Below are 27884 nucleotides of genomic sequence, written 5' to 3'. Positions count from 1 at the left end.
TGGTCCGGGCCAGGCTGGCTTCCCTTGGTCCCCTGTCTGTCCTCAGGACCTGATCTGCACGTTTCCACATCCTTTCTCTGCATCCTTTTTCTCCTCCCGGGTTCAGGTGATCTATGGCCTGCTTCTTGCTCAGTCCCTCCCTGATCCCGTGGTGGCTGAGCCTGGGTGGTTTCTGCTCCACCGTCCAGGCTGTCAAGAGGGCTCAGGGTGGGCTCTGGCTCAGTCTGCTGAGGCCTTGCTGGCCACTCCTTCAGTCTCAGACCTTGGGTGGCTTGCCTCTGCCTCTAGTGTGTCATGGTCTCCCTTCTTGCCCTCACCTCTCCCAGTGTTTGCAGTACACAGCAGGACACAGAACCATGTCCCACTCAAGGCCACCACTGCAGGTCCCTGAGCCTTGTGGGACAGCCCAAGGGTATTTGGAGACCTCAGGGGAGTGACAGCAAAATCCTGGGGGGAGACCTGGTCTGGCACACAGGGGCCAGGGCTGGGGTAATGGGCCATCCACAGGGCAGAGGTCCCTGGCTGATGGTAACATGGCCTGGAACACACACACACACACACACACATTCACACATGGAGAAGCCAGAGCTGGGCTGTATTCCCCAGGAAGCCAGCACATTTATTAATGGTTAAATCTCCCAGGTGTTCCACACTTCCTGGTCTCACTTCTTGTGGGGGAAGGAGGCCCAGCCGAGGCAGTACAAGCTGTAGACAGTACCTGGAATGAGGGGGGTACAAACTGAGACCCTAAACTCCTCCCTGAACCCCATGTCCAAATTCCTTTCCAAACTGGACTCCAGGGCCCAGTGCACTAATCAGTGGCTAATCTTCCCCCTTCAAGCACAGGTATCCCATATGGGTGCTGGTTTATGTCCCAGCTGCTCCACTTCCGTACAACCCTGCTTGTGGTCTGGGAAAGCAGCAGAGGCTGGCCCCAAGGCCTTGGGAGCCTGCATCCGAGTGGGAGACCCAGAAGAGGCTCCTGGCTCTTAGCTCCAGCCATTGGGGCCTCTTGAGGAGTGAACCAGCAAAGATCGTTGTCTCCTCTCTGTAAATCCACCTTTCCAATAAAAATCTTTACAAACAAACAATGCTAGACTCCAGGTGGGGATCCCGTGGCATGGATGTAGACTGGGCTGGGTGCTTTCTCCATTCGGACCCTAGACCCATCACCAGCCCGGCTTCCCTCTGGGGAACAGTAGCCCATGACCTGAGTGGCTCTCTCCTCTCTGATTGCCAGTCATGGTCAAGTCTAGCTAGCTCAGGACTCAACCTCCTTCCCTTAATACCCCTCTGTAACCCCTATGCCATCAGGTCTCCTCCTGAAACTCCAATCGAACCAGAGGCCATCCCCTCCCCTTGCAGCCCAGCCCAGGCAGCATTTGCACTCACCTCCCAGAGTCAGGGCCATAGTCAGCCGGTAGAGAAGGTTGTCAATCCCACCGCCCTTCAAGTGCACCGGGAGGTCATTGTTGGCCTGGGGGTGGGGGTGGCCAATGAGACGGGGGGTGCTGCCTCTGCCACACACCGCCACCCTCTAGCCAAGGTCTTTCCCCTCACCACCCCCTACCTGGAAGATTTTCTGCTTCTCTGCAACTCGGTTCTCAAAGTGGTTCCGGGATGTTGAGCCGAAGGAGCGGATCAGCGCCTGGGACATCTGGGAGGGTGGAGAGCACTGGGTATTAAGGCACCTGGAGGGGTGTCTTGAAGTGGGGATGGACAGGGAAGCTTGGGTCTCTGCGGCCTGAACATGGGTCCTCACAGAGACAAGATTCCACTTGCTAGGGAAGGTGGGGAGGAGGCCTTTTGGAAAGAAGGTCCTTGGGGAGGTTACCAGGCTGCCCCGAAGAGGAGTGGACCCAGCAGCAAGTCCCACGCTCTAAGAGTTCAAACCTTGATATTTCTGGGCAGAGGGGCTCCCTGGACTAATAATGAGAGATCACCTCCCTGAAATGTGGGGGCTGGACTGGAGGTCCCAACCCCAGGGTTTCCAGGCTGCCCATGAAGCCTCCAGTTGGGTTAGGGGTATTAAGCTCCCAGCACTAATCGCCTTAGGGAAAGGCTAGAGGTTTAAACCCTGGGTTCCGGCCGTGTTAAGGGTCCCAGCTACCCCGTGTTAGCGGACAGAAGCTTGGACTGGGGACAGGGGTGGCAGATCCTGGTCCCGGGTGTTTAGGGAGTCGCGTGTTAAGGCGAGGGCTTCCGAGGTGGGGGCTCCCCCCGGGCCCAGCGCTGAGAGCCCTCACCCGCAGGGCCCTCATCCTGCGTCGTCCTCTTCGGCCGCCGCCACCCGAGTCACCTCCCCTCCCAGCCCAAGGACACCCGGCGCCCTGCCCTCCCTTCCCGGGAATCCCGGGCCACGCCCGCCGCGGGTGGACAGCTGCAGGGGCGTGACGCGGGGTGGGGCGCAGAGAAGGCCCCGCCCGTGGGGCGCGTCCCGCTCGCCGCGCGCCCAAGGACGTGCGGGCGCCTGGCCGCCGCGCCCTCCGGGACACACCTGTCTCCTCGGGATTGCTGGACAAAGACAGGCGAGGAGATCCTGGGGCGAGTGCGAGTCCTTTCCGGGGTTCTCGCTCCTGGCTCAAGGGAGCGAGGGCCCAGGGAAGCCAGGATTCGAGCTCCATGTCTTATCTTCGCGAAGATCGACCCTCACTTTCCACGTCTGTAGCGGGAGAGCCTAACTTAAGGGCTCAGGACGAATAGGAGCCATTATTTTTATATGGGAATTGGACCCTGCACCCGCGTGGGAGACCCTGAAGAAGCTCCTGGCTTCGGATCAGTTCTGGCCATTGCAACCATTTAGGTAGTGAGCCAGCAGATGGAGGATCTCTCCAGGTGAGAGATGAGAACCAAGTACTGAGGCACCCAGATGTGGCACTTGGGCAACTGAGAGACACAGGAGCAGGGAGGTTGCACTCTAACCTTCACCTTGCCTTTGTGACCTGCCTTGCCTGAAAGGTGGTGATGAGACCCCTCATTCCCGAGGGATCCTGCCTTATTCCCAAAGATGGATGCCCTTTCCTGCCACCACATCAGCCCCCTTGTGTCTGTTCTTCCTGGAGCCAGCTTCCCCTGGGGCACTGGCTCTCCACTTCACACACCTTCATCCTTGTGAACTTCCACTTCAATAAACGTGTCGGTTTCTCCTTGCCCCTCCTTGTTTTCTGTAGGAACAACAGCCCTGACCCTCCTGGTGGGCAAGGGAAACATACCTCCCATACAGGACACAGTGGTTCACATCCCAGAGCTCGTGTGCTCACCTGGCCATATGCTACTCACTGAGGGTGAAGGAAGGACTATTAAAAATTTATTTTAAATTGAAAGGCGGATTTGCGGAAAGAAGGAGCGACAGACAAAGGGAGATCTTCCATCTGCCGGTTCGCTCCCCAAATGGCCAACACAGTGGCTAGAGCTGAGCAGATCCAAAGCCAGGAGCTAGCAGCTTCTTCCAGGGCTCCCAAATGGATAGAGGGTCCTAGGGCCATTAGCCATCCCCAGTTGCCTTTCCAGGCCATAAACAGGGAGTTGGATCAGAACTGGAATAATAGAAACAGGAACCGGTGTCTGAATGGGATGCTAATGCTTGTCCATGGAAGATGAGCTGTTGAGCCACCATGCCAGTCTTGCAAGGGAGGGACTTTGTTTTCACAAAATGCATGTTTCAACTTTCATTTTTGGCTCGTGGGGAATGCGTGAAGTTGACTGTTTACAAGTTTAGTCTGCATACACAGTGACTGCACCGCATGCACACCATCTGTCTCGCCTTCCTCAGGTTTGACCCACTCCCCCTTCCCCTCCGTAGAAACTAAAGTAGCTGCTTTACTTCTCCAGCTGTTGTTGTTTTTACTCTGCTGCAACCCCAGCACCTGGCATAGAGCTGGACATGATCAATATTTGCTAAAAAAAAAAAAAAAAAAAAAAAGAAAAACAAGCTGGATGTCTTCTGACTTGGTCACGCCTGCCTCTTGAGGAAGCAGAACCTTCATGCTTCTAGCTTATGCCGGGCTCGGGCAAATTTCCAGGCATCTCAGTGAGTGGCTGTGGGTGTGTGTGAGCCCTCGCCTGTCCCCTTAGGAGCTACGGTTGTGCCATCTTTGTTCCGGGAGGAAAAAGATAAAAAAATCTAGGCAGTGGGCAGCTGCAGGTTTGATGTCTTAGTCTGTTGCTTTAGCAAAGTACTTGAGACTCGGTCATTCAGAGAGGAAGAGTTGGCTTGTGGTTCTGGGGGCCAGGAAATCCCGGGCGTGGTGCTGACATCTGCTCAGGGTGTGGAGCTGCAACTCAGCTCGGTGGAGGGACCCCAGGGGAAGTGAGCCTGCGGGAGAGGGCGGGCTCAGGAAGCAATTCCCTTTGTAATTTGCTCCCTTGATAAAGGCATCAAGGGCTCCGGATAACCTACTCCTCCTACCCGGTTCAGCACCGTCACAGTGGCTTTAGAAGGAACAAACCTCTCTCAAGCTGCAGCAGCTGGGAAGAGGGGAAGACTGTGCACTCCCAGGACTACGTACACAATTTGTCAGACTCTGCAAACTGCAACCAGACTCTGGGTTTATTTCTTTTAATATACGTTTTTTTAAAAGAAAGATTTTGTTGTTGTTGAAAAGGCAGATTATGGAGAGGAGAGACACAGAGAAAGAACTTCTGTCAAAAGTGGGGCAGCCAGGATGTGAAATGGTGCCCATATGGGATACCAGCATTTGCAAGGTGAGAATTCAGCCATTGAGCCATTGTGCTGGGCCCAGGGCATTTTCAGTTTGCTATTTAATTATTTAATATTGTGTTCCCTAAGACCACAGGTGATACTCTTGGGGTGAAGACAAATATTCAAGTCGTGCTCACTCAAGCCCCGGCCAGGGTTAGAGAAACTGAACCAGACACCTCTCTCCTGCTGTGGACTTGCTGCCCTGGGTAATGCAATCTCTGTGCCAAGCAGAGGTGGGAAATTGTGCCAAAAAGCAGGCAAGGGCCTCAGCCCAGGACCGCTTACCATGGAGGGCCAGCCTTGGAAGGCAGCAGGTACCTACTTGAGTGTCTGTGGAGTGTGTGTGCTAGATTTGAGTCCTCCCTGTGCACACACAAACTCACAGGAAGAACAGCCAGGAATGTGTTTCAAGATGGCAGAGCACTGCCAGAGAGCCCGTACGAAGTGGCCAGTGTGTGCCCCGCCCTGTTCCGTTGGATCTCATTGCAGGGCACGAATTCCTCACAGCATGGCTGACGGCGCCTGCAGGGCAACTGCAGATGGCTTTTCCAGCCGAGGTAGGGCCCTGCCGCGTGGGGGCGCTCTTGGCGAGCACTGGACACCCACCTGGCTGATGAACAAAGTCCTACATGGGAAGCAAGGTGTTGCCCCTTCAGTTGCGCCTGCAGGGACGGAGTGCAGACCATGACCCTGTGGTCTTAAACCCGGAAGGCCCAGTCCAGTGGCAGCTATCACAATCGCTCAAGCTCCCCCTTAGGTGTGGTTCTGCCAACTTACGAGACAAATGGGATTAGGTCTAGTGCCCCAGCCCAGCACTCTACTGCCAATACTGCTTCCCGTGAAGATTTTGTTGCCGTGACAACTGCTGTGGTTTCACACAACCGACCGACTGTGTGAGTCATATTTGATTGCTGATATAATCTGCCAGTTGAATAAAAGAAATTATAAAATAATTGGAAATTTGAATTGTGTCTGACTTTTCCCTCAACATCACATGATGAAAAATTACCAAGATACACAAAAAGGACAAGGAATCTTTCTTTAGAGAAGACAGCAGTTACCTACCTGGCTGGTGGATTCACTCCCCCAAATGGCTGCAATGGTTGGGGTTAAGCCAGGGGCTGAATCCAGGAGCCTGGGTTCAGGTATGTGGCAGGGGCCTCAATACCTGCGCCATCTTCCAGTGCTTCTCCTGAATAGATGGGCCAGGAGCTAGATCATAAGTAGAGCAGCTAGGATTTCAAACCAGCACCCATGGGCCTGGCACGATGGCTCAGTTGGCAAGATCCTCATATTGCAAGTGCCGGGATCCCATATGGGTACAAGTTAATGTCCCAACTACTCAGCTCTGGTCATTGTGGCCACAGGAGGATGAACCAACTGGAAGATACTTCTCTCTGTGTCTCCTTGTCTCTGTAACTCTCACTTTCCAATAAAAATCAATAAATCCTTCATAAAACAATTTAAATGGACCTGGTACAGTAGTTACTAAAGTCCTTACCTTGAAGGCACCAGGATCCCATATGGGTGCCAGTTCATGTCCCAGCTGCTTCATTTTCCATCTAGCTCCCTGCTTGTGGCCTGGGAAAGCAACAGAGGATGACCCAAAGCCTTGGGATGATGCACCCATGTGGAAGACCTGGAAGAGATTCCTGACTCCTGGCTTCGGATTGGCTCAGCTCTGGCCGTTGTGGCCACCTGGGGAGTGAGTCAACGGATGGAAGATCTTTTGCTCTGTGAATCTGATCTGCCTTTCCAACAAAAATAAATAAATCTTTGGGCCCAGCGCAGTAGCCCACTGGCTAAAGCCCTCGCCTTGAATGCACCAGGATCCCATCTGGGCACCAGTTCTAATTCTGGCAGCCCTGTTTTCCATCCAGCTCCCTGCTTGTGGCTTGGGGAGGCAGTCGAGGATGGCCCAAAGCCTTGGGACCCTGAACCTGTGTGGAAGACTCAGAAGAGGCTCCAGGCTCCTGGCTTCGGATTGGCTTAGCTCTGGCTGTTGCAGCCACTTGTGGAGTGAATCGTTGGACAGAAGATCTTCCTCTGTCTCTCCTCCTCTCTGTATATCTGACTGCAAAAAAAATAAATAAATCTTTTTTTTTTAAAGATTTATTTTTATTATTTTTTTATTGGAAAGGTGGACATACAGAGAGGAGAGACAGAGAGGAAGATCTTTCGTCCGATGATTCACTCCCCAAGTGAGCCGCAACGGGCCGATGCTATGCCGATCCGAAGCCAGGAGCCTCTTCCGGGTCTCCCACGTGGGTGCAGGGTCCCAAAGCTTTGGGCCATCCTCGACTGCTTTCCCGGGCCACGGGCAGGGAGCTGGAAGGGAAGTGGGGCTGCTGGGATTAGAACCGGCGCCCATATGGGATCCCGGGCGTGCAAGGCGAGGATCTTTAACCACTTGTGCCACCGCGCCGGGCCCAATAAATCTTTTAAAAAAATAAATACCTCACACTTTTTGTAGATCTGGTATCTAGGGGTGGTTTAGTGTTGTCATTGTCATATGACTCAAGACAGTACTGGGCCAGAACCCAGCAGGACCTGGCCTGGTGACAGTGGTGGAGGGCATGTGGGACTGACTTCTGGAAGCTTTGTTCCTGCCAGAACCTGACTTTGGTGTCACCCTGCTGCCACCTTGTGGCAGACACAGAACCACTTCCCAAAAACAGAAAGCAAAAAAAAAAAAAACCACTTCCCCTTAAACCTTAATTTGTTAGTTCTTTGGGAGAACAACAGAGAGAGCCAGCCAAGAGAAGAGGAGATGAGGGAGGGAGGGAGAGGGGGAGAGAGTACAGGAGAGGGCTCATCTGTTGGTTCACTCCCTAGATGCTTGCCGGGACAGGTCAAAGACAGGAATCCAGAACTCCATCAGGGTCTCCCACGTGGGATTCAGGGACCCAAACACGTGAGCTAACACATACTATCTTCCAAGGTGTACATCTGCAAAAAGCTGGATTGAAAGTGAAAACACTGGGCCTGGTGCCATGGCCTAGTGGCTAAAGTCCTTGCCTTGAATGCACCAGGATCCCAAATGGGCACCTGTTCTAATCCTGGCAGCTCCACTTCCCATCCAGCTTTCCCTACTTGTGACCTGGGAAAGCAGTGAGGACGGCCCAAAGCCTTGGGACCCTGCACCCGTGTGGGAGACCTGGAGGAGGTTCTTTGCTCCTGGTTCCGGATCAACACAGCACCACTCACTCACTTGGGGAGTGAGTAATTGGTTAGAAGATCTTCCTCTCTGTCTCTCCTCCTCTCTGTATATCTGACTTTCCAATAAAAATAAATATATATCTTTGCCTTAGAAGTAAATTCTAGTACTTTGGTTTTCATTTGTAATGAACATTTTAAAGACTAGATTTAAGTTTTACCTGCAAAGTTGTTGTTGTAAGACTTGCTTATAGTTACACTGAAAATTGACCCCCAGTAGTACTTAGAATATTGAAGTTATGAGTTAGTTGGTAAGGTGATCAGATTGATGAAATGTATATTGGTAGTTGAAATTAGCAAAGAAATAATCATAATTGTACCTTTATTTTTACAGGAGGAGATATAATTAGAGTGTCTACACTAGTAATAAGGGCTGCTATGAAAAGCCTTGCCATGGGAAGATGGAATTTTTTTCAATTATTAAATGTAAGTATTTTGGCCCTTCAACTTGGAGGAGTGCAAAAATGGAAGTTTCTTTTTAAGTACTTTCAGTGCTCAAATAATGCAATCATTGTGTTGTATATAATGATTCATAGGTCTAATCACTCATAAAAATTGACTCGAAGGCTTTTATTAAGAAAACAGCAGAAAGATTATATCTCGGATAAGTCAGGGAGGGAGGTGGGGGGAATACCCGCTGTACAGATGCACTGAGTTTTAAAGCAGTAATGAAATTCTACCTAGAAAGCAAAATTGAATATACGAACTTTACAGCATGTTGTTGTTTTTAATGTGCAGAAGATCAAAGCTCCTTAGGAGGAATGCCTACAATTTGCCAGTAAGCCACAAATTAAGATCATATCATATATAGTGGGCGGGTGGGAGCGGGTTGTGAAGATTTAGTGGGAGCTTACTAGAGAATTTTATAACTATTTTCAATAAAGACTTGTCTTGTATCTTGCTGTCATTGAAAGCAGTTTCTTTAGTCACTTAAGTATACCCACAAACAAGAATATGCAGATCTTTATTTGCCCTTGAATTTAATTGCTCACTTATACCTCAACGTTATAGCAACACTGTGGTACCTGACTGACCAGTGCCTTGATCTTATCGTATCTTATGTACTGACCTTAAGGAGACCTAAGCGCCCTTGGTTTCTTAGTTTGAATCACAGCCTTGAAGTGATCTTTCTCGTTTTATGTCCTTGTTCCTGATGTAAAAGTGTTTAACTGCTTCTTGGTTGTATTGGGTAGCACTGTAATAAGATTTTAACTGGGTATTCTTGAATTGCTTTTACAATAAATCAATTTTATAATCTTTAAAAAAAAAAAACAGTAAGTGAGGCAATAGGAATGCTTAATTTATTGAATTCTTTACTCTTCTGGGATGAGGTCTCCAATGTTCCATAACAGACATGATCAAGGGACGCTTTCTGACTTTAATTACATTAAAAATGATATAATATTGAGCCAGGTTTAAACTGCACATAAAGGCTTTTCTATATCCCCAACAATTGAGGTTTTCTAATCAGTATGAATTCTATAGTGTTCAATGAGCTGTGAGCCAAGAATGAAGGCCTGCCCGCATTCTCTACATTCATAAGGCTTGATACCTGGATGAATTCTCTGATGTTCGGTGAGTTGGGAACTGCGGATAAAGGCCATTCCACACTCCCTACACTCATAGGGCTTCTCCCAAGTGTGACTCCGCTGATGGTGGGTCAGTTGTGAAATGCGGATAAAGGCTTTCCCGCATTCCTTACATTCGTAGGGTTTGTCACCTGTATGAATTCGTTGATGCTGAATGAGGTATGAACTCCGACTGAACGCCTTCCCGCAGTGCTCACACGCGTAGGGTCTGTCACCAGTGTGCACTCTCGTGTGTCTGGTCAGCTGCGCATGCTGACGAAAGGCCTTCCCGCATTCCTTACATTCGTAAGGCTTCTCCCCTGAATGAATTCTCTGGTGTCGAGTCACTTCTGAGCTATGAATAAAACCCTTTCCACATTCCTTACACTCATAGGGCTTCTCCCCAGTGTGGATGCGCTGATGGACAGTGAGTTGTGAATGCTGTCTAAAGGCTTTCCCACACTCCTTGCACGGATAGGGCCTGGCACCTGTGTGAATCCTCCGGTGCACCGTCAGCTGGGAGCCACGGATGAAAGCCTTCCCACAGTCTTTACATTCGTAGGGCTTCTCGCCTGTGTGAGTTCTTTGATGCAGAATCAGTTGTGAATGCTGTCTAAAGGTCTTTCCACACTCCCTGCACGCATGGGGTCTGACACCAGTGTGCAGTCGCTGATGCGGAAGAAGTTCCGAAGCCCGTCCGAAGGCCTTCCCGCACTCCTTACACCCGTCAGGTTTCTCACCTGTATGAATCCTCTGATGCTGAATTAGGTGTGAGGCACGACTGAAGGCCTTCCCACACTCTAGACATTTGAAGGGCTTTTCACCAGTATGAGTTTTTTGATGTTGGATCAGGTGTGAGCCTCGGCTAAATGTTTTCCCGCATTCGTTACACCCAAGCCGTCTCCCTCCAGCCTTAGGGTTCTGCCACAGAGGGAGAGATGGATGGTGTTCAAAAGTGGGCAGGTTTTCACAGGCGCTTTTCCCGTGCTGGAAATGGCATTCTTGATTAATGTGTTGTCTCTCAAACTGACTCTTGCATTTCCAGTCATTTCTGAAACTGGTGACGTTGAGATCACAGCGCCGAAGGCTTTCCATTATCTCCCAGCTGAATGGCTCTATTTCAAAAATATCTCTTTGTGGGAATGTCTCACACCTGGATGCCAAATCTGAAAAGGGAGAAAAAAAGTAAATACAAGCTGTTCTGCTCTTCTATGAGAAATTAAATTTATTTTTACTTTGTAAGATAGGGAAATGAAATGAAAATAGTAGACTATAAAAAGTGACTAGCTTGTGTAAGTCTCAAAAATCATATAATTCCTAAAAAGGCCATGACAGCAGAAATATTGAAACCAAAGCTGGCTCTGAACCACCACAATGTAAAAGCATGGTTCAAACCCATGTCCCAGGTGTCCTTGTCTATTCTCTGACAAAAGGAATTCATCAAACTGAGGGAGGGGTAAGCTGATCCTCCAAGGTTCTAGTCACGGGCACCTGCCCCTTGGCAGACAAGAAGCTTCATGGCCAGTACTGTCCGGAGTGTTTCACCTGGGGGAAGTCCTGGAGAAAACCCCACTACCTTCATGCATCCCCCAGACGGGCTGGAGCCCACCTGAGCATTGCGATTTCCCCAGATATCAAGGCATCCCTGATCAAGCAAAGGAAGGTCACAAGCTCCACTGACAAACCGGGAACCTGGACACAAGCTGATCACGCACCTCTCAGCCCCAATTTCTGTCCCTAAGAACCTTCACCCCTAACTCCTTGGGGAGCCCGGCAATTAAGCAAAAGCTACCCAGCTCCTTGCTCTGTGCTTCGCAGTATATACCTACTCCCCTGTGTCAGGGATGGTCTTTCTGGAAAGGAAATCTTTTTGACAAAATTTTAAGGGTGTTCTTCAAATAGTAAAAAACAAAAATGATACCAAATGGAAATAGATATGACAATAGTAGAGAGGTAAGCGGAGGAATAACGGACAGTAATGTACCCAGAGGCTCCTGTATTGCCCAGCAAATCCTGGCCACTTACACTTGCTAACATTTATTTACTGACTTGGCACTGTTCTGGGCACTTCCACATAACTGACTCATAACAACTGTGAGGAGTAGATGAGAAAGACACTATCCTTTATCCCATTTGCAGAGAGGAAAACTGAAGCACAGAGACCTTACCTACTTCTCTCAAACTGACACGGTGAGTGGCAGCCCCAGGATAGAAATTCAGGCAGTCTCGGGGCCTATGTCCTCAACGACACAACCCTGCCTCTACGCAAGTCAAGAAATTGTTTAACTAGGTAAGATGAGTGGTGGTTTTAAGGTAACAAGCTTTTCTAAGGGATGAAGATATTTGCAGAAGAAAGCATTGAAAGCACAGGAGAGCTGGTGGACACTGTGGGAGAAAGGGCATGACCTTGTTCTAAAAGGGAGGGAAATGAGAGCCGAGAGGAATCAATGGGCGTAGGGGACGGGGTGCTTGGACGTTAATGTGGATCAGATCTTTGTCCTTCCCATGTTCCATCTTAATAAAGGTCTCAGGGCTTTCCTCCACAGCATGCCCTGGAGAGGAGGTGACTCCAGGCATCTCTTCCACTTGACTTCCCCCACAGTCACCTCCATCAGACTCTCCTCACTTACCTGGGCACCATGGTCCTGGAATATCATTTGCAACCATCCAGGGTTCTTTGCCTTGTTCCAATAAGGAGATGACAACAGGCTTAGAAACGGAAATCCCTGTGTGTAGGAAGAGAAACACGGGCATGTTCACCCTGTTGCAAAACTCAAACCCAGTCCTCATCACAAAGGGAGGGAAGAAATTGCAAGGAAGAAGGGTGTCCAAGGAATGGGAAGCTATAGGTGTTCAACAGCACCACCGGTTTCCAATTCCATGAAGCACAGAACACTTTCTCTCGGGAAGAGGAAGCAGGAACTCAGTCATAAAGTTCTCAGTTGCTCTAGAAATTCAGAGAAGGAATCAGAAATTCCAGAAAGCTATTCCTGAATCATGTGGAACAGACAACTAGGACGGTGATGCTCCCTCACCCTCTCCTTTGCCTTCATCCTTCAGTGCTCCGGGCCCTGCTCTGTGCCTCAGCTAACCTGCAACAACAGCACCGTCTGTTCCCTGGGATTTCTCACTGCGTTTGGTAATCAGAAAACATGAGCAGGAGAAGAGCGCGCGCGGGCCATTTCTGACCCCTTTTTCCCCATCCTTTGACACAGGAGTTTTGGAGGGAAGTTTGACTGCTGGGGCTGGGCACTTCTCTAGGGGCCCGCACGTGCACCCTGTTTTGCCCCTCAGGCTACAGGTAGAAAGTCCCGCACTGGTGCGGTCCCTGCTTCCTTATTTACTGCACGGTATCCTTACCTAGTGAGACCAAGTTGCCAAAGTTCTCCAAAGTCACCTCTCTGTACAAGTCCCTCTGGGCAGGTTCCAGACACTTCCACTCTTCCTGAGAGAACTCTATAGCCACGTCCCTAAATGTCAGCAATCCCTGAAACAATATGTTTATGCGTGACTGGCGAGTTAAAGGAATTCTATGATTTTTGGCTTTTATTATGAAATATTTTAAAAGATACAAAAATACAAATAGCACAGTGACCTCCATGAATATATCACTCAGCTCCAACACCACAAGGTTTGCATATTTTTTTGTAAGATTTATTTATTCATTGGAAAGTCAGATACACAGAGAGGAGGAGAGACAGAGAAGAAGATCTTCTGTCTGATGATTCACTCCCCAAGTGAGAGCAACGGCCGATGCTTTGTCGATCCGGAGCCAGGATCCAGGAACCTCGGGTCTCCCACATCGGCACAGGGGCCCAAGGCTTTGGACTGTCCGTGACTGCTTTCCCAGGCCACAAACAGGGAGCTGGATGGGAAGCAGGGCTGTTGGGATTAGAACCAATGCCCATATGGGATTCTGGCACGTTCAAGGCGAGGACTTTAGCCACCAGGCTACTGTGCAAGGCCCAGATGAATACCTTCATACATATTATTCTTTATGACACATGAGGTTACTTCAAGAAGTTAACGGAAAATAGGATTCAAAGGGATGCCTTTTGGTGCACAAAAACTTCCAAATCCATGCAGTTTATCATAATATACATTTGCATGAACTTTGTAAAATCCCCGTGAACATGTTTTGTTTTGTTTCTTTACAATGAGAATGAAACACAGATGCCATGGTTTTATCAGGTGAGCAGGACTTGTACATGATTTAGGTAAGTTTTTCTGCATATTCTTTGATAGTATGAGATGTTTTCTGATTTCTAGGAGGGGACACTTAAGAACATAAGAAAGACAGCAAACCACTCCGCTCAGTGAAGTTCAAGCTCTCACTGGCCCCATTTAACCACGCTGCTGAGGCGGGTTCTGTGTTTTCCTCAAGGAATACATTTCTGCAGTATCGGTGCTCTGCTCGAAGCACTGCACCCAGATGTGAGCAGCGTGAGAGCAGAGCGGGGTCACTAAATGGGGGGCGGGCACTACCACTTAGCTGCTAGAATGGGGAGACTGGGAGCAGGTCGCAGAGATTCGGTGCAGTGGGAGGGAAGTCTGACTGGTCCAAGGAAACAGCGCATTTCAGCCTACCTGAGCCATGGCTTCCGGGTCGACCTGGCCTGTTCTGTTTCTCTAGCTTCTTCTCTTAGCCAAACGCAGAACCCTGAAAAAGCAGAATGGAGAGAGGGGGTAAATCTTAGATAAATGGGAAACCCCCATGCGTATGAGCATAAGGCAGGCGCACCCCCCTTGCCCTCCCTCTGTCCTATGTGAACTCTAACATTGAGAACTACAGAACTAACACATCCCAGCATCCTTCTGAACACCAGTTCTCAAGACAGACGTGCATCAACACCGACAAGTACCTCCGGCCAACACAGCACACCACCTTACTGATGCTAATCCAAATCCCAGATGGGGCCTGTATGACATCTGCCCACTGCAAACGGCAGCAAGGACAGTCCTTCCCATCCGCTTCACTCCTTAAGGACAAGGACACCACCACCAGGCTAGGAGCACAGAACATCTATGCAGGCCACAACTTGAGTAAAAGACATCTCTGAAACTTCTAGGTCCTTTGAGTCAAAGGTCCTGGGCACCTCATGGCTCCCCTTCCTCCTTCCTTGTTTAAATTGGGGCTCTATGGAAAGTTCTATCAACAGCCTTCAGCGCCAGTGGTGGACACCAGACAGGAGCAACAAAGTCACAGCAACACTGTCATCTTATTTGCACACCCACACATCCAGAGTACTGACTTCAGTGGAAACCCAATTTCTAGAAGGTTCTTAGCCCAGCACTCTTGATTTCCCATCTAAGCTCACCCTACTGCGGTTCTGTAGAATATCACTTCTCCGTGACCGTGCGGGCTGGCAGTGTTACGAGTCCTGTGAATGGCCTATTTCTCAAGGCAATGGAAACTCAGGATTTTAAGGTTGATTCTCACTAGAGAGGTCAGAAGTTTCCTACGGCTGTGTTGGCAGGAGGGTGATCAGGAGGAAGATCAATTTAACCAATAAGAGGGATGTCAAGGGAAATTTTCTGTAATGTGGAGAATATGAATAGGTTTATTAAAAAAAAATTCACAATATCTGGGCCTGGTGCGATAGTGTAGCAGCTAAAGTCCTCGCCTTGAATGTGCTGGGATCCCATTATGGGTGCTGGTTGTAATCCAGGTGGTCCCACTTCCCATCCAGCTCCCTGCTTGTGACCTGGGAAAGCAGTCAAGAACAGCCCAATGCCTTGGGACCCTGTACTCATGTGGGAGACCCGGAAGAGGCTCCTGGCTTCATATTGGTTCAGCTTCGGTTTTGCGGCCACCTGGGGAGTGAATCAATGAATGGAAGATCTTTCTCTCTGTCTCTCCTCCTCTCTGTATATCTGCCTTTGCGATAAAGATAAATGTTTTTTAAAAAGAGATAATTAAAAAAAATCACAATATCTAATCTGAAAGTGTCACTATCTTGATACCCTTTGTGATGACTACTATCAAAAAACCAGAGCAAGTGTTGGCATAGATTGCAGAGAAACCTGAACTGTTGTGCACTGATGACGGGGAAGTAAAAAGGGCCCTTTAACTGTTAGGGAAAAGTTAGATGATTCCTCAAAAAGTTAAGATATTTGAGGGGTGGCATTTGGCCTGGTGGTTCGGATGCCAGCTGAGACACCAGTGTACTGTATCAGAGTGTTGGTTCAATGCTAGACTTCACTCCTCATTCCAGCTCCCTTGTAATGCACACCTTGGGAGACACCGTGATGGTTCAAGTGGGCCCCTACGACCACACAGGAGACTTGAACTGAGACTCCTGATGTCGGCCCTGACCTGGGGTCTTTGCAGATATCTGGGGAGTGAACTAGTAGATAGAAACTTTCTCTGTCTGTAAGTGATAAAGAAAAGAAATGGAGTTGAAAGATGAAAAAAATAAAAAAGGGTCTGGACCCAGTGCTGTGGCACAGCAAGTAAAGCTGCTGTCTGCAGTGCCAACATCCAATAGGATGCCAGTTCGAGTCGTGGCTGCTACTTCCAACCCACGAATGCACCTGGGTCACATCCATGTAGGAGAACCAGAAGCTGCTCCTGGCTCCCGGCTCCCAACTGGCCCAGCTCTAGCCACTGTGGTCATCCTGGGAGTGAATTGGTCTTTGAAACAGCTGTCTTCCTTTCTCGCTGTAACTCTGCCTTTTAAGTAAAACAAATAATGTTTAAAACAAAGGGGGAAGAGAAATCCAAAATTCATATTAAAAAAAATTTTCTGGAAATGGATAGTAGTGATGTGAACACTTAATGCTGCACATGAAAGAATGGTTATGATGATAAATTTTGTCATGTGTGCTTAACCATAATGTAAGACTGGTTACTGCAATGGAGGAATGTGAACAGAGAACAAATATGACTGGGAGAGAACCATGGGGGCGTGACTCCACAGCTCTTGGAGTTCAATTCTGACTTTTCGATCTATGCTATAGTTTTCCACACAGGAAAATAGGTAAAGTAAATCAAAACGTGGGAGCAACTCAAACTTGTGTTTTCAAAACAATTTTTGAGAGTCAAAAGAGAGGGACAGCGGTTGGTTCCCTCCTGAAATGCCTGCAACAGCTGGCACCGAGTTTGGCTGAGACAGGGAGCCTGTATTCAAGCCAGGTCTTCCACACAGATGATGTAAAGTCAATTAATTAGTTGAGCCATCACTGAGACCGTTCAAGCCCTATAAAAGTCCAGGCGTTAGGCCCTTGAGGCCATCGGATGCCCCAGCCACCTCCTGTTTTCTGTCAGCACATCTGGGCTACTGTCTACATCCTTGGAAGCTTCAGCAACCCGGGGAGAGGCCTTTGCTCTTTCTTCCTCACCGGATGGTCAGCGAGGTAACATTTCCCAAGCTGGTGCAATAGCATAGCACCTAAAGTCCTTGCCTTGAACCCGCCGGGATCCCATATGGGCGCCGGTTCTAATCCCAGCAGCTCCATTTCCCATCCAGCTCCCTGTTTGTGGCCTGGGAAAGCAGTCAAGAATGGCCCAAAGCCGTGGGACTCTGCACCCGTGTGGGAGACCTGGGGAAGAGGTTTCTGGATCCTGGCTTCGGATTGGCATAGCGTCGGCCGTTGCGCTCACTTGAGGAGTGAATCATCAGATGGAAGATCTTCCTCTCTGTCTCTCCTCCTCTCTGTATATCTGACTTTCCAATAAATAAATCTTTAGAAAACAAAAACAAAAAAACCCTGCACCTCCAGGACCAGCGCTGTAGCCTAGTGGCTAAATTGTTGCCTTGCATCATGTGAGATCCCCTATGGTCATTGATTAGTGTCCCAGCTGCTCCACTTCCCATCCAGCTCCCTGCCTGTGGCCTGGGAAAGCAGTCGAGGACGGCCCAAAGCCTTGGGACCCTGCACCCACAGGGGAGACCCAGAAGAAGCTCCTGGCTTTAGATTGGCTCAGCAATGGCCATGAACCAGCAGACAGAAGATCTTTCTCTCTGTCTCTCCTTGTCTCTGTAATTGTGCCTTTCCAATAAAAATAAAATAAATCTTTTTAAAAGCTGCAGTTTTTATTCTTCCTGTCTCCCTTTTTGTAGTGGGCTGGGTTTTAAGTTTTAAATGTCACCACCTCTGAATGAAATGGTTATTTTTTTTTTCAAAGACTAATTCATTTTTCTTAGAAAGGCAGATTTACAGAGGAAAGACAGAAAGATCTTCCATTCGCTGGCCACAACAGCTGGAGCTGAGATGATCCAAAGCCAGGAGTCAGGAACTTCTGGGTCTCCCACATGGGTGAAGGGTCCCAAGGCTTTGGGCCGTCCTCGACTACTTTCCCAGGTGACCAGCAGGGAGCTGGATGGGAAGTGGAGCAGCTGGGATACGAACCAGCACCCATATGGGATCCTAGTGCATGCAAGGTGAGGATTTATCCATTGGGCCATTGTGGCAGGTTGCAGGGTGAAAGTTTTTAAGAAATATTTTTGTAAGAAAGAAGGAAAGAAGGAACAAAGAAAGAAAGAAAGGAAGGAAGAAAGAAAGGAAAGAAAGGCAGACTTTTGTACCTGTCAAAAAAAAAAAAAAAAAAAAAGACATTGCGCAGGGATAGAGTGGGCCAGGAAGGGAAAGGTGAGAGAAGATTCTACGTCTAGTCCTCTGTGCCCCTGGGGAAGAGACAGAGTTATGGTTCTGGCTCTTCTGGGGTCCTAAAGGGGAGTGTCTAAATGCCCCGCCTCCGTAAGACCCCCTGAGAAGGAGTCCTCTGACTGACACGTGGGCAGACAGGAGGATACAGGGTGTGGGAAGGTGGCTTCCAAGTCACGACCCTAAAGCTAGCTATCTATTTGGTATTACTTCCACACCGGTAAACAATCAAAAACCAAGGAAGACAGTGTCTCCACAGCTCAGGTCGCGCACCTCCAAACACAGCACCACATACTGTCCGTCACCATCTCTCCCACGCACACACTCATAAATTTACACACCGGGGGACACACGCAGCATCACCAGTCAGACCCCACAGGCCAGTGTCACACCCCACAAAGCAGGCCTCCACGTTGGAGCGTCGCGATCATAACCACACAGATGCCAGCTCCAGTCCGTCCCAACTGTGCTCGCACTCCTCAGGAAGCGGGGTGCAGAAAGGCGCGGGTGCGCACACACACGCCACATCACCCCTCGCCCCCCGTCAAAGGAACCCTTACATCCCGACACAAAGCACTACACACTCTCCCACAACCACAACCACATGTATATACCCCGGAGACAGGCAGGAGCGCACGCTCACAGCCGCAGGCAGAACCGCGCATCCTCAGCCGGCTGCCGCCTGCGCGCACAAACCGGAGCCTCCGGACACGCCCCGTCTCCGCCCCGAACTCCCAGACCCCTCACCTTCAGCCTCCCGTGGTCGCGTCCGGGTCCTTCTGCGCTGACAAGCTCGCCACAACGTCAACGGAGAAGCAGCGCCGGCCGCGGTGGTCTCTGGGAAACGTAGTCCACATGCCAGCCCACCGCGGCCAAGATGGCGTGGGTTTTTTTTTTTTCTTAACCTCTGAGGCTGGGTTAGGCCCAGAGCCATTAAACAGGCGATCCGCCTTCCTAAAGTCCCGGTAGGCTTAAGCCCGTCTGAGTCCAACGAAGGGACACATACTGTTAAGAATCCCGTCATTATACGAGGAGGCAGCCAAGTGTGCGGGGCGGTCGGCGGGGGGCGGGGGGGATTGGACTGCGAATCGGGCAGCAAAGGCTGTCGGTAAATGTAGTTCAAGTTGGAAATAGCGGTAACTACGTCCTAGCCTCGGCCTGGGCTCGGTCCCTGAGTCGGGCCGCGTCGCGGGGACTTCTGGGAGGGCCTTCTCGCCCTCCGAGTGCGCAGGCGCAGCGCACCGAGTGGACATTTTGGTCTTTGTCCGCGGGTCAGTACGGCCCCGGGGTCCACGTGGCGCCAAAGTAGGAGGTGGGCTCTGGGCCTCTGGGGTCGGTCGGGCCGGGGGCGGTGGAAGGGGAGGCTTCTCCATCTCTGCGGGCGCGGCACGAGGTTGGGGAGTGGGGTTCAGCGCCCGGGGCCTGTTGGTGGGGCGGACGCCGAGGCCTCTGAGGAGGGGTCGAGTGTGTTTGACCGCAAAGTTTGACCTGCTGTTCGGGATGGTTGGAGCGTGTGAGACGGAGGGTGCTGGAGTGTGTGTGCGTGAGAGTGCGGTCTAGCATTGTGATGCGCAGCGTCTTCCCTCGCCTGTAGTGGCGACAGATATAACGGTGCCATCTTCCCGCAGCCCGTGTTTGACTTGAAAATTGGGAGAGAATCATTTTTTAAAAGGCTTTTTTTTTTTTTTTGGCCCAGAGACGCATTTTTAGTTTGAGTGGCATGCAAGTTGCCTGTAATTTCTTTAATTCTTTTGAAGAAGAGTATCAGAAAAAAATTTTTTTGTTGTTATGGAGGACGTTGCTTCTTAATGTCCCCCTAGCTTCTTACTCCTTTTTTGAGTTATTTTGATAAGGTTTGCTAGGCCAAGGCCTAGATTAGTGTCTTTTTTTTTTTTTTTTTTGCAAATAGGTTTCTTTGCAGTATATTTTAAAACATTGTTGTACAACCCTGGAGGCCCAGGATTAAGGAGGGGGAGAGTCCAGGGTTCCACGTTGACAGTTACCCTCATATTTTTGGAGAAAATTTGTTGTTGGAACATTCATCCGTGAGTCTAGACGACATTCTGGGTGACGCAATGCCTTAAGAAGTGGAGGTGTTCTCAATTTGCATGAATTTTCTGAAGTAATGGAGAAAACTATGTCTATTTCCTCAGTGGGTTTTTCTGAGAACTTGAGCCTTCTCGGGGAGCTTGAAGTAAAGAAGGAGTTAAGTAAAGTAACAAGGTGGCTAATTAACATCCGGAAACAGCTGCAGATAGACAAAGGTGCAAAACTTTTGAAACTTTGTAACGGTTCAACTACCAGGAGTGGCGGGAAGTTGAGATGTGAGGAGACCTGGGGACCACGTTGTTTAGATCACGTGAAGAGATAGTGTGTGGCTGCTCTGTCAGGATTACCGTGTTTTTCCTTCTGAGCAAAATACTATGTTCTCATTTCCTCCATTGCCCATCCATTTTTAAGATTTTTACATTTTTATTGGAAAGGCAGATACATACAGAGGAGGAGATAGAAGATCTTCCCTCTGCTGATTTCACTCCCAAAGTGGCTGCAAGAGCCTGAGCTGAGCCAATCCAAAGCCTGGAGCCTCTTCCAGGTCTCCCACGCGGGTGCAGGGTCCCAATGCTCTGGGCCGTCCTCGACTGCTTTCCCAGGTCACAGGCAGGGAGCTGGATGGGAAGTGGAGCTGCCAGGATTAGAAGTGGCACCCTGTGGGATCCCAGTGTGAGGACTTTAGCCACTAGGCTACCACACAAGGCCCCCCCATCAGCTTTTTAATGCATGGTTTGTTTACTTTAAGATCTTTTTCATATTCATGTTTTCTTAAAGCTTACCAGGTAAAGAATTCACAGATGTAAGTTGGATTGTGTGCTCAAGGGCAGAAGGTGTGCTAAGAAGGGAAATGTGAGAGGTGAGGATTTATAGTATGTGTGCTGCACACAAAGGGAGAGAGTCCTATTTATTTAAGGTTTATTATGAGGAGAGATAGAGAACCTTCCATCCAGTGCTTTACTCCCTACGTGGTTGCATGCGCCAGACCAAAGCCATGATTCAGGAACTTTGTCCAGATCTGCCGCGTGGGTGCAGGCGTCCGGGCACCTGGGCCATCTGAGCTGCTTGCCCGGTGCACTAGCTGGGAGCTGGGTTGGAAGTAGAGCAGATGGGACTTGAGTTGTCAAGCCTTCACAGGCAGAGGGTTGGTGTGCTAGGCAACCACGCTAACCTCTATTAAATTACTTATTTATTTATTTCCAACACAGTGAGCTCCCTCCAAAGACCAAGTTTTTGAGTCTCCCATGTGGGTGCAGGGTCCCAAACACCTGCCCATCCTCTACTGCTTTTCCTGGGTCATTGACAAGAAGCTGAGTTGGAGACTGAACACCTGAACGCCTAATGGGTGCCCATCTGGAAAGAAGGGATCCTGGTGTTTCCATTCCTTTCACACTGAGTTGATAATTCAGACATTATCACTTTTATCTTTTCTCTTTTTTTAGTTAGTTTTTAAAGTTGTACAGAAAAATTATGTCTTAATCAAACACATTAGGTTTTTTTTTTTTTTTTGAGTACTTTTGCATGGTTTTAGCCTGTGGACACTCTAGAGCCAGCTCTAATTCACCACTTAGCTTTTTTTTTTTCTTTATTTTTGACATTCTTTACATATTTAATTAGGGCAGAAAGGTTCAAGGGCTACAGGAAAGTGGGTAAGACTGTTATTTCCACATTGTTTTTGTCATGTTTCTGGGGTTAAGGGGGAGATAAAGGGAGAAGCCCCACCCAGTCTCCCACCCACCCCAGGTCCCAGATGTGGGGCATGCTCTGAGCTACTTGCTCAAGTGGTTTTGATAGTTCACCATTTATGAATCGCTGCCAATCTCGCTACTCCAAGCATGGTGAGGTCGCTGAAGAATCTACTGATTGACATAGTCCATCTTAGAGTCTCCATTGGCCCAGTTTATCACTGCAGACATATGGCTGAGGTGGTTGACTGACTTGTTCTGTCCTCTGTCTTTAATTTGCTGCTTATCTTCTAAGTGGACTTTTTGTTTAGCCACTAGTAAGTATTTATTCTTCGGTTCTGTTCCTTATGTATAAAGCAGCTTATTAACACCTCTTGTGTGTTTTTTTGTAACACTTGATCTTAGTGAAAAGGATGAGCTTTCTTTTTTAATTAAAGAAAAGTTTTTCTCAAATGTTGTATAAATAAAATGCTATTGGGTGGTTGTACCATAGTTTGTTCAGGTGGTCCTCTTTTGGACGTTTGGGTTAGTTCTGATCTTTTGCCATTAGGGCAGGTAAAGCATCGTTTATCTATGTCATTTTGTGCTTAGCATTGTCTCCATAAGTAGATTTGCTCCTTGTGAAATTGCCCAATGGACAGGTGCTTGCACTGCTACAACAGTGTGCAAAGAGACCTTTTTGCATAGATAGAACAGTTCGGATTGTCTTGGTTTTGTTGCGTCCATGGCATAAATGAGAATTGGCGTTTCATTGTAGGTTTAATTTACATTACTTTACTATGATCAAAGTGTTGAGTATCCTTTTAAGATTTATTTCTTTTTATTGGAAAGGCAGATATATAGAGAAGAGGAGGGACAGAGAGGAAGATCTTTCATCTGATGGTTCACTCCCCAAGTGACTGCAGTAGCTGGAGCTGAGTCAATCCAAAGCCAGGAGCTTCTGGATCTCCTAAGTGGGTACAGGGTCTCAAGGCTTAGGGCCATCCTTGACTGCTTTCCCAGGCCCCAGGCAAGTTGCTGGATGGGAAGTGGGGCCGCTGGGATTAAAATTGGCATTCAAGGTGAGGACTTTAGCCATGGGTCTGTTGAGTATCTTTTTATGCTTTTATGAGCAATCTGAGAACTGTTTATATCCTTTTCCCTAGTTTCATATAAGTTTTCTTTTCCTCTAATGACTTTTTTTACTTAATGTATTTGAAAGTCATAGTTACAGAAAGGAATCTGTCCACTGGTTCACTCCCCATGTGGCCACAGCAGCTCTGGAACCAGGAGCCTCCACATGGGTCTCCCATGCAGGTACAGGGTTTCAAGACCCAGGACCATCCTCCACTGCCCTCCCAGGCGACAAGCAAGGAACTGGATGGGAAGTGAAGCAGCTGGGACACGAACCAGTGCCTATATGGCATTCCGGTGGGTGCAAGGCGAGGAGTCAGCTACTAGCCATCGTGCTGGGCCCAGCAGCTGGGACTCTGTGTGTGCGTCCATGTGGGTGCCAGTGTTGCAGAAGACGGTGTCATGTGCTTCTCTACAATGTTGGCCCCCAGGGAGAGATTGTGTTTTTGCATTAAACTTAAAAAAATATGGGAAAAAGGAATAGCTTTATGAGGTTAAATATTCTTATCCCTATATGTAATAAGTATTCTATAAATTTTAATTTCCTTTTAGGTTTTTTGGAGTATTTAAAATTTCATAGTTTTTTTTTATAGTTTTTTTTTTTTTTAAGATTCATTTATTTTATTGGAAAGACAGATATACAGAGAGGAGGAGAGACAGAGAGGAAGGTCTTCCATCTGATGATTGACTCCCCAAGTGAGAGCAACGGCCGATGCTATGCCGATCCAAAGCCAGGATCCAGGAACTTCTTCCAGGTCTCCCACATGGGTGCAGAGTCCCAAGGCTTTGGGCTGTCCTCAACTGCTTTCCCAGGCCACAAGCAGGGAGCTGGATGGGAAGTAGAGCTGCTGGGATTAGAACCGGCGCCCATATGGGATCCCAGCATGTTCAAGGAGAGGAACTTAACCATTATGCTGTCGTGCTGGGCCCTCATAGTTTGTTTTAATAAGTTCATACTGAGTTTATTTCCAGATGTTTTTAACATTTTTGGTATAAGAATATGTAAAGCCTACTGATTTCTTTGTTAATTTTAATTCCATACTTGCTGTGATATTATATATTTTGAAGTTATAGCAGGGCAGGAACAGGACAGGGTGGTGAGAAGGCAACGGGAATGGGGGAATAAGAGGTGATATTTGTAACTATATTAAATAGTAATTGAGGCAGGTGGCATCACTGACATTTTAGAATTTAACATAAATGCCTCCCCTGTTTTTATATTAGTTAAGGTGCTGGATTTTGTGATCAGGTATAGATTACGACTATCCAGATTCTTAGAAGAGCTTGCCCACTGACTGGGTCCTTGAAAGTGTAAAGGGGTTTTTGGGTTTTTTGTTTGTTTGTTTTAAGCTTTATTTTTATTTGAAAAAGTAATAGAGAAGGGAGAGAGTCATTAGTTCGTTTCTTAAATAGGCATGGCAGCTGGATTTGGGCCTGTACAGAGCCAGGAGCTTTTTTGGGGTCTCATGTGGGTGTAGGGGCCCAAACGCTTGGACCATCCTCTGCTACTTCCCCAGGGTGTTAACAGAGAACTGGGTTGGAAGTGGAGCATCCTGAATTCGAACCAGCACCCTTATGAGATCCAGGTGCCACAGGTCGAAGCTAAGCCTTATATTCCACAGCGCATGTCCTACAAGTATAAAGTTTTAAAACTGAGGCCAGTGCTGTACCCAACATGTAACAGCCAGGAAAGAACATGGTTAGTCACAAGCAGTTTGATTAACAGCTAAAGTTTTTGAAAAAATCCACTGGCAGGGTGGGGATATGTTGCGAGGGCTCAGTGGCTAAATTCTCACCTTGTACGTGCCCTGATCTGTGTGGGTGCCAATTGCTGTCTCCGCTGCTCGACTTCCCATCCCGCTCCCCTCTTGTGGCCTGGGAAAGCGGTAGAGGACAGCCCAAAGCCTCCGGCGTGGGAGACTCAGAAGAAGCTCCTAGCTCTTGGCTTCAGATCGTCTCAGCTCCACGGTCGTGGCCGCTTGGGGAGAAACCAGTGAAGGGAAGATCTGTCTCTTCAGTAGAAATAAACAATTCTTTAAAGACAAGAAAAAATTCACTGGAATAAAACCAAGATGCCCAGTAACACATGTTTCTGTTTTCTGCTCATTCTCTCCTTTTTGGCAGCCATTTCTTGACTTTTTTTGTCTTTTTTAAAATAGCTTTCCTTAAGAGTTTTTAAGTTCATTTAGTTACATGGTAGTTCAGTTTTAGTCTGCATTGACTATATTTTAGATCAGTTTGAATTGATTTTAGATTTATCAGCAAAAATCTGCAGGGACAAGCAGGAAACAGGCTTGAAAAGGATTTGAGAATGGGAGTCAGAAATGCCAAGTTTAGCAACTTGTAAAAGTGAGGTCCAGGAGCCCAGGCTGCTGACAGAGGTCTGCCTGAACCCATCTGGGGTCACTGAGACAGTGAAGGAGCGGAAGTCCTTTGCTGCTGTAGCACTAGAAGGTTCTGAGGTGCACATTTGTTAGCAAATTATACTACTCATCATCATTTTTACGAAACTATCTGTGTATGAACAAGCAGGTTATTTTGTGTTACTCATGTTTGTGTGAGAGATTTCCCTAGACAAGCAAGAGGGAAAAGGATAGCGTTTTGTCTCCCATGCAAGTACTAACCAGGCCGACCCTGCTTAGCTTCCGAGATCAGACGAGATGGGGTGTGTTCAGGGTGGTATGGCCGTAGACAAAGATAGTGTTTTGTGCATGAAGCCTTACAGGAGTCTCCTGGTTGGTGCTCTCGTGGCAGGCTTCTGCCCCCCGGGTTCCCGGAGCCTGCCCTGGGTGAAGCTGACTTTTCCCACAGCCCTCTGCTCCCCAGGGTTGGGCTGCACTTGGCATCTCCGAGTCACATGACAAAACTTTTCTTTCTTTCTTTTTTTTTTTTGGCTTTTTAAAGATTTATTTTATTTTTATTGGAAAGTCAGACATACAGAGAGGAGGAGAGACAGAGAAAGATCTTCCGTCTGATGATTGACTCCCCAAGTGAGAGCAACGGCCAGTGCTATGCCGATCCAAAGCCAGGATCTTCTAGGTCTCCCATACAGGTGCAGAGTCCCAAGGCTTTGGGCCTTCTTCGACTGCTTTCCCAGGCCACAAGCCGAGAGCTAGATGGGAAGTGGAGCTGCTGGGATTAGAACTAGTGCCCATATGAGATCCTGGCGCATTCAAGGAGAGGACTTTATCCGCTAGGCCATGTCGCCAGGCCCAGAACATTTTTCAAACTTCTGTTTTCTGCTTCCTCCTGGAGTCCTTGTCTCTTTAGTCTAGGTTCTGCTTTTCATTTGTTCCTGTTTAGGTTTCTGATCTCTTCAAGTTCTTAAAGCCATTCTTTCCCAGTGTTCCCAGTTCTTTTGAGGCTTTGCAGCTTGCGGTTAAGGATTCCTGTTTAGAATTCTGTATTAGAGAATGCAGTGTGGAGTTGTGGGATTTTTTTTGTTTATTTGTTTCTGTCCCTGGTTTTAGTATATTTATTAAACTCAGTTATAACTATTCTCTTTTTTTTTTTTGTAACATTTATTTATTTTTATTGGAAAGTCAGATTTACAGAGAGAAAAAGAGACAGAAAGATCTTCTGTCTGCTGGTTCACTCCTAAAATGGCCGCAATGGCCAGAGCTGAGCCAATCCAAAGCCAGGAGCTTCTTCCAGATCTCCCACGCACACAGGTGCAGGGTTGCAAGGCTTGGACCATGTTCTATTGGTTTTCCAGGCTACAGGCAAGGAGCTGGATGGGAAGTGGAACAGTTGGAATACAAACCATATATGGGATCCCCGCAGATGCAAGGCAAAGATTTAGCCACTAAGCCATTGCACCAGATCCCAGCAATTAGAGAATGGATATTTGCTAATTGTTCCTGAGATCTGTTGCCTGGTGGACTTCTCTCTTCCTTCCGTGGGATTGTGGCTCCTGCACCACTTCTGCCGTTGTGGGTGTTCTGGGCCACTCTTGCTTGTAATTTAGAGCTAACATTTTCTGTCTACCAGTTTCATTAAAGCTACAGTGAATGCATTGGCTAGTCCCTCCTCCTGCCGTTGGCAGGTTTAACTAAGTTTTATGTATTAATTTATTTGAAAAGGCAAGTGACAGAAAGAGAGATGTTCTATCTGCTGGCTCACTCTGCAAAATGCCTGCAGTAGCCAAAACGAGCCCACTGAAGCATGGGGTCCCACGCAGGCCTCCCTCAGGGGTGGCAGGAACCCAGACATTTGGAATATCATCGGCTCCTCACAGTCAGAACAGCCTCCTGGACACTGTAGCCACATGGCTTAGTCAGACACATGCATTGAATGCATCCAAGAACGAGGGATGTGCTTAAAACCCGTTTAGAAACCTGTTACGGATGTGTGCCAAAGAAAAGTAGCAGAGAAAGGTTTCCTGTGTGAGTGAAGCTCTGAGGTTTGTTCCTGCTCTCCTCCTCCATTTCTGCTTATGTAGAGACTTTAAATATATAAAGCAGACACACAGTTTTCATCCACTGGCCTACTCAGATTCCTGCAGCAGCTGGTGCTGGGCAGGGCTGAGCCCGAGCACCAGGCGCTCCCACAGGGTGACAGGGACCCAGCCAGGCATCTTGAGTAGCATTTACCTGCTCGGCCAGATGCCAACCCCTTTGAACAGTTTCATGGGTAGATTTTGGAATTGAGGATTCGGTAGTGCTAGTCTCAGCCCAGGTGGTTGTGGGTGCTCTAGTCACCAAAGCCAATGGTGATTGCTTTGTTCTGTTCACAGGGCGGCTTCCTTGTGCATCCCTGGAAACGGCACCTTGCTCATCCAGAAGCCCTGGAGGTCCTTGGGCGCAGCCTCGGTTCCAAGGTAGGACCGGCATCAACGTTGCAGTGCTGGGTAATTTCCCTCGGAGTAGGCTGTAAAGTGACTTAATTGTACCTGATCCTCTGTTAGTGCAAGAAAACTAGATTGTATAGGAAAAAGTGGAAAGC

At 48.4% G+C, this 27884-nt stretch overlaps 2 protein-coding genes across 2 annotated transcripts in view; both read right to left on the bottom strand.

The window, feature by feature from the left end:
- Positions 1–598: 598 nt before the first annotated feature.
- Positions 599–2319, bottom strand: LOC121153696 (cytochrome c oxidase subunit 7A1, mitochondrial). Its single transcript, XM_040976387.1, has 4 exons — positions 2247–2319; positions 1571–1657; positions 1393–1477; positions 599–718 (listed from the first exon to the last, which is right to left on the bottom strand). Exons 1-4 carry the CDS (start codon positions 2259–2261, stop codon positions 663–665), a joined length of 243 nt encoding a protein of 80 aa, XP_040832321.1. The 5' UTR covers positions 2262–2319; the 3' UTR covers positions 599–662.
- A 6894-nt stretch (positions 2320–9213) lies between these two features.
- LOC121153686 (zinc finger protein 850-like) overlaps positions 9214–27884 on the bottom strand; it is a 277443-nt gene continuing 258772 nt past the window's right edge. The window contains exon 12 of the mRNA XM_040976382.1: positions 9214–10346. Coding sequence (XP_040832316.1) covers positions 9382–10346 — 965 coding nt within the window. The 3' untranslated portion in view covers positions 9214–9381. The remainder of the gene's footprint in view (positions 10347–27884) is intronic.

The sequence above is a fragment of the Ochotona curzoniae genome, unplaced genomic scaffold (assembly GCF_017591425.1).
Source record: "Ochotona curzoniae isolate NIBS_2020 unplaced genomic scaffold, NIBS_Ocur_1.0 contig_2699, whole genome shotgun sequence".
Lineage (NCBI taxonomy): Eukaryota > Metazoa > Chordata > Mammalia > Lagomorpha > Ochotonidae > Ochotona > Ochotona curzoniae.
Note: the sequence above shows the minus strand (reverse complement) of the source record. Positions and strands in the feature narration are given on the sequence as shown.